The 16858-nt window shown below is 41.7% G+C and overlaps 1 protein-coding gene across 1 annotated transcript in view; it reads left to right on the forward strand.

The window, feature by feature from the left end:
- The window catches only part of LOC145350936 (clathrin heavy chain linker domain-containing protein 1-like), a 66084-nt gene extending 52630 nt beyond the window's left edge, over positions 1-13454 (forward strand). The window contains exons 9-11 of the mRNA XM_080200436.1: positions 1434-1636; positions 5914-6093; positions 12719-13454. Coding sequence (XP_080056562.1) covers positions 1434-1636; positions 5914-6093; positions 12719-12927 — 592 coding nt within the window. The 3' untranslated portion in view covers positions 12928-13454. The remainder of the gene's footprint in view (positions 1-1433; positions 1637-5913; positions 6094-12718) is intronic.
- Positions 13455-16858: the final 3404 nt, after the last annotated feature.

A 16858-nucleotide genomic window follows, 5' to 3' on the forward strand; every position in this document is an offset into this window, starting at 1 on the left:
AGTAAAGTAATGTAGAGAACTATTTTGGATTAGCAGTGGGAATTTTGATACATGTAAAGAATCTGGTAGGCAAGAGGATTGATTAGGTAAAGAAAAGCAGGTACAAGTATGGGAAAATTCAATTGGAGTGCCAGCAGATATTGGTTAGCAGCAGATGAAACACTTAATTGGGCATTAATTCCCCACTTAAGAGCCTCAATTGGACCACAGGCAGACCACCTACCCAACTTTACTACCTGTAAAGTCATGGCAGGGTTGGGTGGACTGACAGTGGTTATGCAACTGATGACAAAGTGCCCTAATTTACAAGTCCCCCTGCCTGTTTTCCTTACTGCACGTAGCCTGTAAGATGTAGACCATGGAATCAATTTTAGCTATAATGAGGGTTTGAATTTTTTCCCAGGTTTCCTACTCAATACCCAGCCAGATTAATGGGCTTCACTGTCTTTTGGGCAGGAAAGGGGCAGTTGGGAATTGTGAGTGGTATTGGGGGAAAAGATTATGAGGTGAGCGGAAGTTGCTAATCAAGAGATGGTGGAGCATAGCTGAGGGATGAATACTTGGAGCGGGAAGCTGTTGATCATGTGGGCTTGTGAAGAATGGAGGGTTTGGAGATGTTGGGGAAGATAGCAGGGCATCATGGTAACATCATTGGAGCTGGGGGAATGACTGGGGTCAGAGATTGTGGAGAAGAGCATCAGACAGATAGCGTCAGGTTTACAGCATGGCTTATTGGACCTGGAGGATATATTTCTGCTCTTCCTAGCACACAGGCAGTGGTGTAAAAGCATTTACCTTATGATCTGCCCTTCTTAGTTGCTATAACCACTTGGATTCTCAAGACCAAGGAACCAACAAACGTAAGTTGAAAATCGAAATCTTCTAAAAATGCTTCGACAAATGCATGAAAAGGAAAATAGTAGTTAAAGTAAGCATTGGTCTCATCGAGGGTGAGACAGGTGATTGAATAATGGGAAACAAGGAAATTGCAGAGACTTTGAACATGTACTTTATATCTGTCTTTACAATGAAGACAAAAAGCACCCCTAGAAACAAAAGGAGCAAAAGAGAGGGAGGACTTTAAAACAATTACTATCACCAAAGAAAAAGTGCAGAGAAAAACAAAAAGATGGTGAGACTCAATTTTGGGAGGAAAGTGCAAAATGAGTGAAAGCAGATTATCTCCAAATTATACACCACAATTGCTTGTCTTTGCCATTGAGGTCAGTGGAAAGGAAAATAAGGTACGTTGTATAATGGTAGCTGATCCGCTACTGACCTTTTAGTGCATGCCATTGAGATTGAATTATACCTCCAAATATTCTTAATTAATGACTCATTTCCATCCAACAACCTGTGTGTATTTTTTGTTCCTTTATTTAAAACCCTTTTGATTCTTTGGTAAAATGTTTTCCTTGTCTTGTCATCTCTAGACTGACATATTCTGAAATACTGGGAGATGTGATTTACAATTATGGAAACTGTGAAATGCGGAGTAAGGACACATGCATGGCCCTGGCTCAAATTGTCTACAACAAGTGTAATGTGTACAAGAAAGCTGCTCTCTGCATGTGTATGTGTGGGCAGATTTCTGGGGCAATGACATATATTCATGAATCCAACAAGTTCAGCTTGGGTAAGTTTTTTGGAGAAGCAATTTAGTTATATTCTAGGAAATGTAATTAAGATTGAACTGAGAGTTTAGATAGAAACTTTTTTTCTGAATGTAACCTGTGTTGAGAAATTAACTATTACAAAATTTCCTCTATTTATTAGCTGAAAGAGAGAATGTAGTCTACTGCAAACCCTCATAATTGTTTCTGTTATGAACGAACATCTTTGCATTTTATTTATCTCAATCATGCCTGTCTGCTGCTTTAAAACTGCTCACTAGAATAAGTCAGGGAGCAAACATTTTAGGTTTGATTTTTCAAAATGACTACCTGCTTCAATTGCATCACAGTAGTATGATTATAATCTAACCCAGTTATCATGTCTATTTATAAGCAACAGGGGTAAATTCCCTTGAATTTCTCCTGCTGTGCACTTGACCCCATTACAGATTTAAATAAGGACCTAAGACATCTTTTAGTTTCCTTTGCTGAAATTTGTTGAAGATGAGTGAAGCAGAAGCAGGCCTACTACAAAAATTGTTGCTTTCAGAACATTTAGGATCTGGAGCACTCCGAACTCCAAGATCCTCACTTCCTCCCAGGTATTAACTTTGTGCTTAAGACTGACATCTATAAAATATGTGAGCTGTCTGTGGAGAGGCAATGGAACTGGTAGATCACGTGCAAAATGTTTGTGAGGACCAATTCCAGTCCAGCCTGTTCCGAACCTGAAAATGGGTCATAACTAATGTTCATGCTTGTGATAACTATGGTTACATTTGATTGCATTATATTGTAAGGTTATTTTAGATGGCTTATATATATGGATGTTAAAGAACACTACTAAGAGAAGGTTGGGGTGATGGGGAGATTGGAAAATGTACCTTGCCAAAGCAGCCTGCTTAATCAACATGCCACCTATCACTTAAACATTCACTCTGTCCGCACTCAAAGCAGTGTGAACCATCTACTAGATGCACGGCAGCAACTCACTAAGACTCCTTCAACTGTACCTTCCAAACCTGCAATCTCTACTACCTCAAAAGTCAAGGGTGGAAGATGCATGGGAACACGACCGCCTGCAAATACCCTCCAACTCGCATATCATCCTGACTTGAACTATATCAGTGTTCTTTCAGTATTGCTGGATAAAAACAGGAACTCCCTAACAACATATATCTACATCAGATGGACTATAGCAGTTAAAGAAGATAAGATAGAGGCATTAGAACATCAGAAATAGGAACAGAAGTAGGCAATTCAGCCCTTCAAGTCTGCTCCTCCATTCAATCAGATCATGCCAGTCTCAAATCGACCTCCCCACCTGTTCCCTATTTCCCTTTTATCAGAAATATATCCATCTCCTTTCTTTTGCTTCCTCCCACAGTCCAAAGGTGTGTGGGTTAGGTTGATTGACCAGGATAAATTCCACCTTTAGTGACAGTGGGATTAGCAGGGTAAGTATATGGGGATACAGGTATACGGCCTGGGTAGGATTGTTGTCAGTGCAGGCTTGATGGGCTGAATGGCCTCCTTCTGCACTGTAAAGATTCTGTGATTCCTTCTTGAAACCATTTAATGATCTAGGCTCCACTGCATTGTGGGGAAGTGAGTTCCACAAATTAACTAACTTCTGCAAGAAGTAGTTCCTCTTCATTACAGTTTTAAATATACCGCCTTTCAACCTATATCTATATCTTGTTCTAGATTGCCCCACCAGGGGAAACATTTGGTTGATGTTTACTTTATCAATCCCTTTTAACACTTATATATACCTCAATCAGATCCCCTCTAATCCACCTTGACTCCAGCATGTATAAGCCAAAACTGTTTCATCTTTCCTCACATGTTAACACTTTCATCCCTGGAATCAATCTGGTAAATCTCTTCTGAACTGCTCCACATCCTTCCTCAAATAAAGAGACAAAAACTGGACACAATATTCTAGATGTGGTCTCACCCAATGCCCTTTACAATTGCAACAACACTTCTCTACTTTTATACTCAGTCCTTTTGCAATAAATGCTAACATTCTATTTGCTTTTTTATTACATGCTGTACCTGCATACCACTTTCTGCAATTCATGAACAAAGACACCCAGATCCTTCTGCTTGAACACATTTTGAATCTGCTTTCCAATCTGACAATAATTTGCCTTTCTATTTTTTCAGCCAAAATGGATAACCTCATACACATCCCCATTAAACTCCATCTGCCAAATTTTGGCCCATTCTCCTATAGATCTATATCTATCTGTAAAATCTTTATCTCCTCTTCACTGCCAGCTCTCCCACCTATTTTGGTATCATCTGCAAATTTTGCAATGTAACACTCTGTCCCTGTTTTCAGATCATTTATATAGACTATAAACAGTTGAAGCCATTACTCACCATTACCTTCTCATAGGTAACTTGGGAAGATCAACAAATTCTAGCCTTTCCAAAAATGCTCACATCCCATGATAGTGGGGCAACATGGTGGTACAGTGGTTAGCACTTACTGTCTCATGGAGCCGGAGACTCAGGTTCAATTCCGGACTCGGGTCAGTGTCTGTGTGGAGCTTGCAGATCCTCCACGTATCCGCTTGGATTTCCTCTAGATGCTCCGGTTTCCTCCCACACTTAAAAGATGCGTGGATTAGGTTGATTAGCTCTGCTAAATGGTCTCTTGGTGTCAGGGGACTAGGATAAATATGTGGGGTTACGGGGATAGGGCCAGGGTGGGATTGTTGTCGGTGCAGGCTCAGTGGATTGAAAAGACTCCTTTTGCACTGTAGGGATTCTATGATTCTATTAATACAAAAAAAATTTGATTTCCAGTACACCAGGTGGAAATATGTTTCTCAGCTGCTTCAGTGATGTTGCATGACTCACTTGGGGACCCAGACATGCATTCTGGAGTAAAATTTCTTTGAAATCCTTTCAGGTGTCTTTCTTTCCAGCAACACCCCACTTCACTCAGCCTGGTTCACTCTGCCAGGCTTTACAGCCTCCTCTGATGGGTGGATACAGAGGCATAATTGGTGGTCCAGAGGGCTACCAATGTCTTTTAAATGAATGCATCTCACTGAAATTAGCACTTCATGTCCCAGGCAGGTGCATTCTGGCATCAACTGGAGGTCACCTGTGTAGGTTTGGACCTGAGAATAGTTTTTCTAAATAAAATAGTATAAATGTAATTGTGTCCCTCATTTATCTATCAGTCATGACTCAGTCTATGTTTCCTCTGTTTGCTACTAATGCTCTGAAAATTTGCTGTCATTGGTCATTAGTAGGTACATTAGGGTGAACTCTGCTCTCCCCCTTTGGAGAATTGCCGGGTTTCTGTATTCCCTTCCCATTTCCATCCAAACAATCTGACTCAAACTGGAAGTCAAGTCCTGAAATTCCTAAGGATTTACTTCACTATAATTGGCCAGCAGAGTGTAACCACAATCCACTTTTGCTCCAAGCTGGAGATTGCATTCCAAATCTCAGGAATGTGGCTTTTGTGTGCCTACAAAGATATACCAGTGGTGCCCATAACATACATCAAACAGAATGATGGAACAACACCATGCTGTTCCAATCATGGAGAGCAGGTTTGATGAAGCTTCCAAAATGAATCTCTTCAGATATTTGCTCTCAACATAACAAGCTGGTCTCACTGGAGAGGGAATTGACCTCTTTTGCATTCAATTTCCTTTCCAAGTGGGGGCTGGGTCCTTTGTACAAGTTTCAAAATGACCCACAGCAATGCTTATGTGAAAGGTTAAATTTACAAGAGAAGTGCAGGAACTCCCTCCCCCTTCAGATTAAGGTCACGGGTGAAAGATCTGCCCATGGCCATTCCCACACCTCCCCACACCAGAATTTAAACAGCCCATTTAAATGGATAGAATCCTAGTACAGATTCCCTGCCAAATTCTCAGAAATCCAAACTCACCTCCTGTCCTGTATGATGGATTTTGAACTGGAGTGTGTTGAGAAACAAGAATCTGATCTCTTGCCACACTATTAAGCTATATTTGTTCACAGGATAGAAGGAGACAATGCAACCTTTTGACTCTGTATTAACTAATGACCTGTTCTTTTCTATAACACTGAATTTTCCATTGCATTCTTCCTTTAAAAGTTGCAGAAGTTTTTGCTTAAACTACTTCCTGTTACAAAATAATCAGGGTTGAAATTCATCTCAGCCAGTGGCACCCTCTTTGTTACAATCTGTCATACATTGGTTCAGTATTCAGTTTGATGTGCTGCCTGTCTGCCTGGTGTTGACCCTTTCTAATGTATTATATTTGGATTGTTTTCCTCCAAGATGATTATTTATTCTTGTTGAACAAGTGCCCAAGTACTGAGCTTATTCAGTGTCTGACCCATGAATGGAATGGAAATCCAGCTGTTCTCTCAACTGGGATTGCAGTATTGTGGCTGATCTCAAATGATCACAAGGAAGCTGGATTTAATCTTCTGAAGGAGGTCTATGATTCTGGTCAAGGTAAACACATTTATTTAATGCATTTAACATACTAAAGCATACCAAGGCACTTCACAAGACAGAAATTAACACCAAAAAAAGAGACATTATGGGGGTGATTTTCCTACCTCTCTGCGCCTGGTGTGAATCCCGCTGACCTGGGTAAATAGTATGTAAACCTAAAAATCAATGGTTTGCCATCGTTTCTAATAGCACCTTTCTAATGGCAAAGAAGTTTATTATTTAAATATACATAATCCATTCAAATCCCACTGCACAGAATTCATTGACCTTCAGGCAAGAATCACTACTGGCCTCCACAAATGGAGACCTGGTGCAATGGTCACAGCAGGGGGCTCAGAGGTCATTGAAGCCCCCGGGTGGCCAGTGGCATGGCTGTGTAGGGTGCACCTGGCAGGGCCCACCTGGCATACTTGTGGTGCCCACTGGACATATTGGTGTGCCCACTGGACACACCGGCAGTGGCCACCAGACAGCCCAGCAGTGGCCATCAGACAGTCCGGCAGTGGCCACTGGACACCTAGGCAGTGGATATTCTGGTGCCAGTTGTGCACTGCATGTGTGGCCAAAGTGGGTGTTGGGATGAGGGTGTGGAAGGGGTGGGCTATGAGAGGGTCGCTATCCGGGGGGAGGTGGGGGGGTGGTGGTGTCATGCAGCGTTGGATCATGTTGGGTATCATGATAGGGAGGCATGCTGGTGGTCATGACATGGGTATGCCGGGGGTCAGGTAGAAAGACCCATCGGGAGAGTCCCAATGCCGGCAACCCATGTCACGAAGGAATGGAGGAACAGGCCACTAAGATCTAATGATTGGGGGAGGGTCCCAAAACTCTCAACTCTTGAAAAAGTGATTGAGTGTGGGACCATTGTGATGAAAAGTGCACCCGAGAGACTGGTGCAATCACTCAATTATTCTCACCATTCAGAATGTTATGGCTGTTCACACCGGCGGGATTTTCCCATCCTGCTGCAGCAAATGGGGATTTGGATGGGCGCCATATTCTCCAACCTCACTGCAATGGAAGCATGGTTTGAATGGCTGGTAAGATCGAACCCTTAGAATTTTTGTGTGAAAATTCCATCCTGGAATGCTTTGAACCTTTCTTTGTTGAATCTGTACCTTGGAAAAAGGAGATATTTGGCAAGGGAATTACAGAGCCTTGGGATAAATGGCTGGAAGCATAGCCATCAATGGTGATGAAATGTAAGTGGGAGATGCACAAGGGGCCAAGGCTAGAAGATCAAAAAGGATGTGGATTTTAAAATCTACCTTTGCTGGAACAGGGGCCAGTATAGGTCAGCAAACACAGGGTCTTGAGTCAATTAGGATAAAGCAACAAAGTTTTGGATTTTAAAATTGTGGTGGTTCAAAATTTGGAGACTGCAAAGAAAATATTGGAATAATTGAGGTCAAAGATGACAAAGGTTTGAATGAACGTTTCATCAGCAAATACGTTGAGTTGAGTCAAAGAGAGACAATTGCTGCAATTTTGCACCCACGTTTGCCATGAGATAAATGATGACATGGGTGCAAAATATTGTGAAAGTCAGAAACCAAGAATCTCACCAGTGAGATCTCATTTTCTGATTCTCCCTGCCTCCTGCCTGTGACATTACGAGGTTCAAGCCCATAAAGGTTGGGAACCTTCTTTAAATGAATTATAACATAATTAGAGGGCTTCACTGTCACATGTTCCCCTACATTGGGATCCCCCCCTTGCCAACATAATGATACATTGGCAAAATTTACAAGTTTTTAAAAATGGGAACTAGGCGGAGAGAACCTACTGAGGGTGCACAAGTAAGTGTCATCCCAGGGAGGAGAGTGACGTGCCCAGGCAGTACCCTGCCACTGCCCCTTGAACTGTCCTGGTACTGCCCCGGCACTTCCCCCATGTGGAGAGGGAGAGGGAGGAATCCCCCTATCATGTGGGGAATCTCTGGGAGTGATTTTCCTTTTGCATTTTGGGGGAGGTTCCTGTCATTTCTAAAGGCTTCCCAATCTTGGGGATTCCCACCATTGCTGGCTTTTTCAGCCCCGCCAGTGTGACAGTGTGGTCACATCTGCACATTTTTTTCTGCACAGAGAGCTGCACAACCTGGTGAGAAGCCAGCTGTACAGCTGGTGAGCTGCATGCCAGCTTTCTTGCCTCAGCCAGCACTCTATGCAGGAGACGGAAATCTCCACCTAATGTTACAGAGGTAGAAGCATACTGTCATTTTCATAAATTATTATTTAAAAGGCGAAAAGCTGCAGCATGCTATGGTGCAGAGGGGCCTTGTGCATGAGTCGCAAAAACCCAGTCTGCAGGTGCAGCAGGTGATCAAGAAGGCGAATGGAATGTTGGCCTTCATAGCGAGGAGGATAGAATATAAAAGTAGGGAGGTCTTGCTGCAACTGTACAGGGTACTGGTGAGGCCGCAGCTGGAGTACTGTGTGCGGTTTTGGTCGCCGCACTTGCGCAAGGATATATTGGCCTTGGAGGGAGTGCAGAGGAGGTTCACTAGGCTGATACCGGAGATGAGGGGGTTGGCCTATGAAGAGAGACTAAATAGACTGGGTCTGTACTCGTTGGAGTTTAGCAGGATGAGGGGGGATCTTATAGAGACATATAAGATAATGAAGGGGATGGATAGGGTAGAGGTAGAGAGATTCTTCCCGCTTAGAAAGGATAGCAGGACTAGAGGACACAGCCTCAAGATAAGGGGGGGTGCAGTTTAGATCAAGGTTGAGGAGGAACTTCTTCACTCAAAGGGTGGTGAATCTCTGGAATTCGCTGCCTGTTGAAGTGGTGGAGGCTACCTCGCTAAATATATTTAAGTCACAGGTAGATAGGTTTCTGATAGACAGGGGAATTAAGGGTTATGGGGAGAAAGCGAGAAAGTGGAACTGATCCACTTCAGGTCAGCCATGATCTTATTGAATGGCGGGGCAGGCTCAAAGGGCTAGATGACCTACTCCTACTCCTATCTCTTATGTCCTTATGTTCTTATAACCTCAACTGAAAGTTAAATTGAACACCATGGTTGTTTCTATCATGGAAGACCCAAAACCAAGGTGTTTTGTACAAAGTTGTAATTCTTTATTCTTCTATTACATGCCCATTTATAAGATCCAAAATGTTGTTGCCCTCCTTTATGGCTTTATTGACCTAGTATGACACTTTCAGGTAACCATGTATTTAAACACTTATGCCTGATATTCCCAGGTTTAACCTTTGCCCAAGACAAGACATCTTATCCTGAGTTCCACATACATGACCATGGAAGGCCTGCAAGAACCCATTATTCTTTTATCCCTTGATCTTTGATTGGAACCACTCCAAATAGGAAATGAGGGGGTCTTTACAACTTCTGATATTCTTTTGACATGGGGAGAGTTGTGATGGATCTGCCTATAATGGCCCACAACCGACCAAAATTTAATGGCTGGTTAGAATCCACAGTTTAGGACCTAGACAGCTCAAGGACCTGATATTATGATGAATTCCAGGAGAGAGATGCGTACTATTTTCAATTCACTTTAATGTTGATATAGAAATTCATTTGGGTATGTTCTTTATTCTTTAAAAATTACAAATAAATGAATAATAAGAATAGAAGAAGACACTCAGCTCCAGCACATACCAGCTGGTGGGGTATTCACAGACATCTTTAATCTTTCCTTACTCCGATCTGAGATCCCTAACTGCAACAAGAGATGCATCATCCCTGTACCAGAGAAAAGCCATGCAGCGTGCCTTAATGACTATTGTCAGGTGACTCTCATCATGAAGTGCTTTGAAAGATTAGTCATGGCATGCATCAACTCTGGTTTGCCTGAATGCCTGGATTTACTACAGTTTGTCTATCGTCACAATAGGTCCACAACAGATGGCATTTCCCTAGTCACACATTCAACCCTGGAACGCCTGGACAACAAGGACACATGTCAGACTGCTTTTCATTGACTACAGCTCAGCCTTCAACACCATCATCCCAACAAAACTCATCTCTAAACTCCGTAGCCTAGGGCTTGGTTCCTCCCTTTGCGATTGGATCCTAGACCTCCTAACTCCCATGCCACAATCAGTAAGGACAGGTAACAACACCTCCTTCATGATTATCCTCAACACTGGCGCCCTGCAAGACTGTGTCCTCAGCCCCTTACTATACTCCTCATACACTTATGACTTTGTGGCAAAATTCTGCCCCAACTTCATTTTCAGGTTGGCTGATGACACCACTGTAGTGGGTCGGATCTCAAACAATAGCAAGACAATGTACAGGAAGGAGGGCTGGGATTCTCCCAAAACAGGCGTGAAAACAGAAGAATTTCTCACCTGCTTTTTGGGCATACTTACCTGAACAAATCTCCAACAAGCTGAGCAATGCAGAATGCCTCAGAGTGAGTCACACCAGAAAGTGGGTGTGTGGGGGTGAGGGAGATGTGAGGGCTCATCCTGCTGGCATCAGCATGCTGATAGTGCCGCTGTGCATATGCTGATCTGTCAGTGTGGAGATCGGTTCATAAGCACTGGCACCCCCCCCACCTTCCTCCCCACCATTTTTGGCTTCCCAGTTACTAACGTACTCCCTTCTGATCACTGGCCCACTGATCTCCTGAACTCTCTTCCATCAATTGCCTCCCCAGCCAGCCTAAGACCAATCCACAGCCCAATCTTCATTCCCCCATGGCTGCCCCAATTGACCTCTCACCCTCTCCCTCACAGTCCCAGAGTGTCAGCGTGTCCCCCATCATCACCAATGACCCTCACCCTGTATGTTCTGCCCACTCTGGCCCTGCTCCCTTGACATTGCCCAGTGCCTGATAAGCAATGTCAGTGTGCCAGGGTGCTAGGTTGGCACTGCCCAAGGGACACCACCCCTTGCCCCTGACCTTCTGGGGGGCCTCAATGGCCTCTGTCCCCACCAGCAGGGTGAGTACATCTGTTCCCCATTAGTGGGAAACAGTTGTAAAACCTGCCTGTGGGAATCTCCCCCAGTGGGGGGAGATGCTAGTAGGCCTGGAGAATACTGTTTCGCTAGCGCCATGACATTTCCATACGATAATGAGTCCTGCACTGATTTCTGGCGCGAGGCTGATTAGATCAGAAAAGTGGGCCTGGGACACTTGCAATCTGCCAGACGCCGGTTATGAATCCTGCCAGAGCGCCCCCTCACCCCCCAACCCAGTTGATATCTCCTGGCCCGCTGTGCTACTCAAGCAGTGCAGCAGGCTGGGAGAATCCCAGCTGTGACAGAATCTGGTGAAATTATACAATGACAATAATCTCTCCCGCAATGTCAGCAATGATGATGATCAAGTTCAGGAAACATAGTGGAGGACGTGTCCCTGTCTATATCAAAAGTGATGAATTAGATGGGTGAGAGTTTCAAGTTTTTAAGTGCTCAGACCATCAACAACCTGTCCAGGTCCCTCCACGTTGATGCTATAGTTAAGAAAACCCACCAATGCCTCTACTTTCTCTGAAGTCTAAGGAAATTCAGCACGTCCATTATGACTGTCACCAATTTTTACTGATGCACCAGAGAAAGCATTCTTTCCGGATGCATCACAACTTTTTATGGCTTCTGTTCTGCTCAAGACTGCAAGAAACTACAGAGGGTTGTGACTGCTTCTCAGTCCATCACATAAACCAGCCTCCCACCCATTGACTCCATCTACAGTTCCTGCTGCCTCAGAAAAGCATAATCAGCGTAATCAAGGAGTCCACGCACCCTAGACATACTCTTTTCCACCTTCTTCTATCAGAAGGACACAGAAGTCTGAAAACACGTACCAGCCCACTCAGGAACAGTTTCTTCCCTCTTGTCATTAGACTTTTGAATAGTCCTATCACATATTATGCTGATCTTTCTCTTTACACAATCAGTAACTGCAACACTATATTCTGCACCCTATCCTTTTCTTCTTCCCTATATATTCTGTGAATGGTATGTTTTCTCTATATGGCACGCAGGAAGCAATACTTTTCATCGCATCCCAATACATGTGACAATAATAATTCAATTAAGTTCAAAATTACTCTACCGCAGAGATTTAACTTGAGTTAAAATGTGACGAGAAAGAAAAACAAACAACTTAAAAAGGAAAAAAGAAGCTGAAATTTGCATTGCCACATTACAGCACCACCTTGATGCAGATTTTTTAATGAAAATTAGGGTACTGTAGACTAAGAGCGTGAATGTAAGGCTGGATGATGGTACAGAGTAGAGCGGAAATAGGGCATGGAGGGACAGGTAAAAAATGTACAAAGGTTTTGAGTTCAGTGTTTTAAGACGGAGAACCAGTGAGAATCATAGAAGATCAGAGTAATGAAAACCAACACTTCACGAAGGAAAAGATGTACACTGTGAAGTTTCAACCAAGTTAAAATTTTTGGAGAGAGAATCTTTGAAAGCTACCAGGGACACCCTATGGATGTAAATTCTGTCTGCCAAGGAAATTAATGACTATAATAATGAGGACAAGATTTCCATTTGATTTCCTCTTTTCTTTACTACAATGTAGTAAAGAAAAAGTAAAGTAAAAAGTAAAAGTAAAAAAAGTAAATTTAATAGTGATATCAATGTTGTGAAAAAGTAATTAAAATTAAACCATTATTATAATCATATACATAGGTGCTCTGGAGCAGATTATCCTTAACGATACTCACTGTACACTGGAAGATTGGCAGAACATTGCAGATGCATGCAACATTCAAAACTACAATGCCTTGGCAGACAGCATTTTTACTGTGCTCACGTCACAAGAAGGAGGAACGGTAATAACGATTACAACCGATGATGATAATGATGGCGCAAGATTAACAGAACATGTTTTGTTGTAGCACGGACTTTCGCTGAGAATTGACAGGATTTGTACTTTGCTTAAAACAATGTATGTTTTATAGCATTCCAACTAAAAGATGAACATTTTACTGAGATGTTACAAGTCATTTTTAAACCTTGTAGTTTTATATATTGCAGCTTATCACATCCTCAGTACATGCTGGAGTGCTTTATCATCAATGGATTACTTTTGAAATGTCATGTTGGCAAATACTGCAGATAATTTGTGCACAGCAAGGCTCCATAATCAGTAAATAAATGAATGACCAGATAATCTGTTTCTTTTAAATGGTGGATAAAGCATGCATGTTTCCCAGAACATTGAGAGGTCCTCGCTGTTTGAATAATGCCATGGGATCTTGTACATTTACTTGAATAAATAAAGGGGATTGCAGTTTAATTTTTCATCCAAGAGCTGGCATTTCTGACAATGCAGCACTTTCTTAGTACTATACTGTAGCCAGACTGTGTAAATGGTACTTGTACCCATGATCCTCATCATAGAAGTAAACATGACACTAACTGAATCAAGTTCACGTTTATCTAATAAAATATATTTTTCTTTTAAAACTGCAATGTTTCTTGGTATCCATAGTATCTGTGTGGGTTTCCTCTGGGTGCTCCAGTTTCCTCCCACAGCCCAAAGATGTGCGGGTGAGATTGATTGGCCATGTTAAGTTGACCCTAGTGTCAGGGGGATTAGCAGGGTAAATGAGAGTTACAGGAATAGGGCCTGGGTGGAATTGTGGTTAGTACAGACTCAATGGGCCGAATGCTTCCTTCTGTACTGCAGGGATTCTATGATTCTCGTATTGCTATGCATTAGGCACCAACATCTCACATGCTAGGATCTATTAGATGGAAGCACACAGAACATGCAAGAATGCAATCATGAAGCATCTATGACATCTATGACATTGTGGACCTGTGCACAGACTATGAACTTCCTTAAACTTTAATACCACTGAATTATCCAATTGACATTCATCACTGACCTAGAAGAAAGCAACACACTAACGTCTATTGATCGCTGTGGCACAGGCTTCTCCTTTCCCAATGGCAGTTTAAATCTGGTGCCAAGTCAAGACATCTCAAGGCAACCTGCTGCAGTGATTTCAGCCAGCAGGGTAAACAGCTAGTCAATGAAATGTCCTTCAAAAAAGCAAACTAGAAAGTTTTCATTTAAACTTTCCAAAAGTGAAATAAATGGATTAAGATAGAAATGAAAATATAACTGAGCTTAAAAAAATGAGGAGTTTTATCATAATATAAAATTACCTTTTCAAAGCTAGTGAAGGTATTTCTTAGTAATTTTAAACTGGATACAGTGTTAAGGGTTTTTACTGCAAGATAAACAATATAAAAGTTGAAGTTTCTGTCAATTCAACAAGTACGCTCCAGAAGAATTTGAACAGTTCCAATTTGATAAGTGCTTGATTTCCAGTACAAACATGGGTTGAAGAGCTTCTTTCTGTGCTGTAAAATTCTGTGACTCTCTATGACATAGCCTGTGGAGGAGTGTGGAATCACTAGCAGCAAATTCTAGATTTCTACATGATTCGCCACAGGTGCAGGTCACTGAAGTAATAATGGCAAACTCCCAACAATTTTGCGATTATTACCACTGAAAATCTAGGGCCTTGTTTGATTGATGCAATCAATGAATCAATTTTCCCATGATAAGCATTGCGGGCAGGACTCTCTGTCCGCCTTGCTGCAGGAGGCCATGCACCATTGGCCGGTGGCAAGATCTTCTAGTTCTTCTGGTTGGACCTGAAGATTCTGATGGCCTGAACAGTCAAAAAGCTCTGGTCAATATTTCAGCAATATTGGGCCTTGCCATGCGTCAGGAGCAGAAGAGGGACAACTGCAATCAGAACTTAGAAGACAACATAGAGCAAGAGCTAGAAAAAGTACCTATGAACTAACCAATCACTGATTCCTTGGGTAAGAATATTGTCCTATAAGGAGCAATTGAGTAGGCTGATCTTCCCTGGAGTTACAAGAATGAAGGATGATCTAATTGAAGTGTATAAGCTTCTTGAGGGGCTTGTCAGGGTTTGGCCATTTAGATCTGGGATGAGAAATTTCTTCTCTCAAAAGGTTTTAAATCTTTGGTGTTCTTTTCCACAGTGGCTGGATGATCAGTCATTGAATATATGCAAGAACACTTTGATAGCTTTTTGGGCACTAAGAATTTAAAGGAATATGGGAATTATGCAGGAAGGCGAAGGTGAGCACAATATCAACCATCATCATCTTGTTGAATGGAGAACAGGCTTGAAGGACCAACTGGTTTACTGTACTTCCTATTAGGAAGTGTAGGAAGATGGCTTTCCTAAACCATATTACCAATCTATGAAAAACTATGTGTTGATAATTAATTTCAAAAGGAAATAGTGGAATTATATATTCTAGTACAAACAGATCATTCCAATTAAAGACGTGCCAAATTGTTCTAATTGTGCCAATGTTGCAGACTTAACACTAACCAAATATGAAGAACGATCGTATGTACATTCTCGCCATGTAGTGCTTGTGTAGGTGCTTGCACCATCAAAGGAGCAGCTGGCAGGCTGCATGTGCATCAACACTGCATTATCACTTCTTGTGTCCCAAAGCAGAATAATACTTTCAAGAAAGGAAAGGGGAGAAATATATTTAACAGAGCAAACTAAGAAGAAAAAATAGCACCAATGCTGTTTAATTGTTCTGCAATCTCACAAATTGCCTTCTCCCCTTTTCATATGAGATTGTATTATATGATAGGAAGCTGGCATTGAAGTGGTTTGCAGAATGTAAAAAGGAATTTTGATTTTACTGTCCCTTCTCAATGATGATGGGGCCAAATAAGAGTAACACAGATTTGTTTCTTTCTAGTTGTTCCCTGGCTTGATAGTGTTGAGAGGTCTGGGAGAACAACCTCTTCTGTTTGGGGAACTTTATTTAGTGCTCAATAGCTGTAACAAAACAATAAAAGTATTAAAAGAAAGTGATTAATTAATGATAAAAGCAAGTTAGGATCAGATGGACCAACAGTTTAGAGCAACAACTTTTCTTTTATTTCTAATGGTTAATGTTTCACATAGGATTTTTAATTTTACAAGGCCCCAATATTATCAGACTTAAAAATCCTCTAAAATGCTGCACAGATGGTACAGGGAAATAGATATGGTGATTTTCTTTTCACATGTTTCACAGCTTTTTTGTTTGAGAGCTGAGCAGAAACAGCTTCATTTCTTATACAGCACTTGTTTTATTCGGTACCACATACAATCTAATTTTAAACACGTTTGAATATTTCAAGTTGTTTTTGTTTCTGACCTTTGAAATCTTAATGAAAAGCATGAAAGTGGTTTGTTTTGGGCAATAATTTCTCTGTCACTACTACCTTTATAGTCCTACCTATTCAAGTCTTATTTTCCTGCTCATTCTTTGTACACTTTAAGATTTTTTTTCAAATATTTATCTAATTTTCATTTTGGTTTGATAATCTCAAACTATGTCTTCAAGTTCTTTTAGGTAATCTCACTAAGTGTGTCTTCAACTTCGACATATTTACCTTAGGTCAGAGCTCAGTTTTTTTATTTCTTCATACTTTGAGATTCTGGGTTCCTTCTCTAACTTCTCTGAGATTTTGGGATATATATCCTTTACTGCCTATATTTTATAAGATTGTTTGGTGCCACAGAAAGAGGATTGGAGGTTTGCATGGTTAAACATAGACTGTTTATTGGTAACCTATAACTATATACATCCAAGGCATGTGCAGGCTCCTTCCAGAATCCAGTACATACAGTTTACCATCATTGGCTCTTTACATCATATTGTGGGTAATATTGTTCTCCAGTACAGCATTGACCTCTGCTCTGAGCAAACAGGTAGTACCACTTCCCTCAACTTTCTGCCTCCAAATCCTTTGGGACTCTG

Source organism: Carcharhinus amblyrhynchos, chromosome 12 (assembly GCF_965287045.1).
Source record: "Carcharhinus amblyrhynchos chromosome 12, sCarAmb.v2.hapA, whole genome shotgun sequence".
NCBI classification, from domain to species: Eukaryota; Metazoa; Chordata; class Chondrichthyes; order Carcharhiniformes; family Carcharhinidae; genus Carcharhinus; species Carcharhinus amblyrhynchos.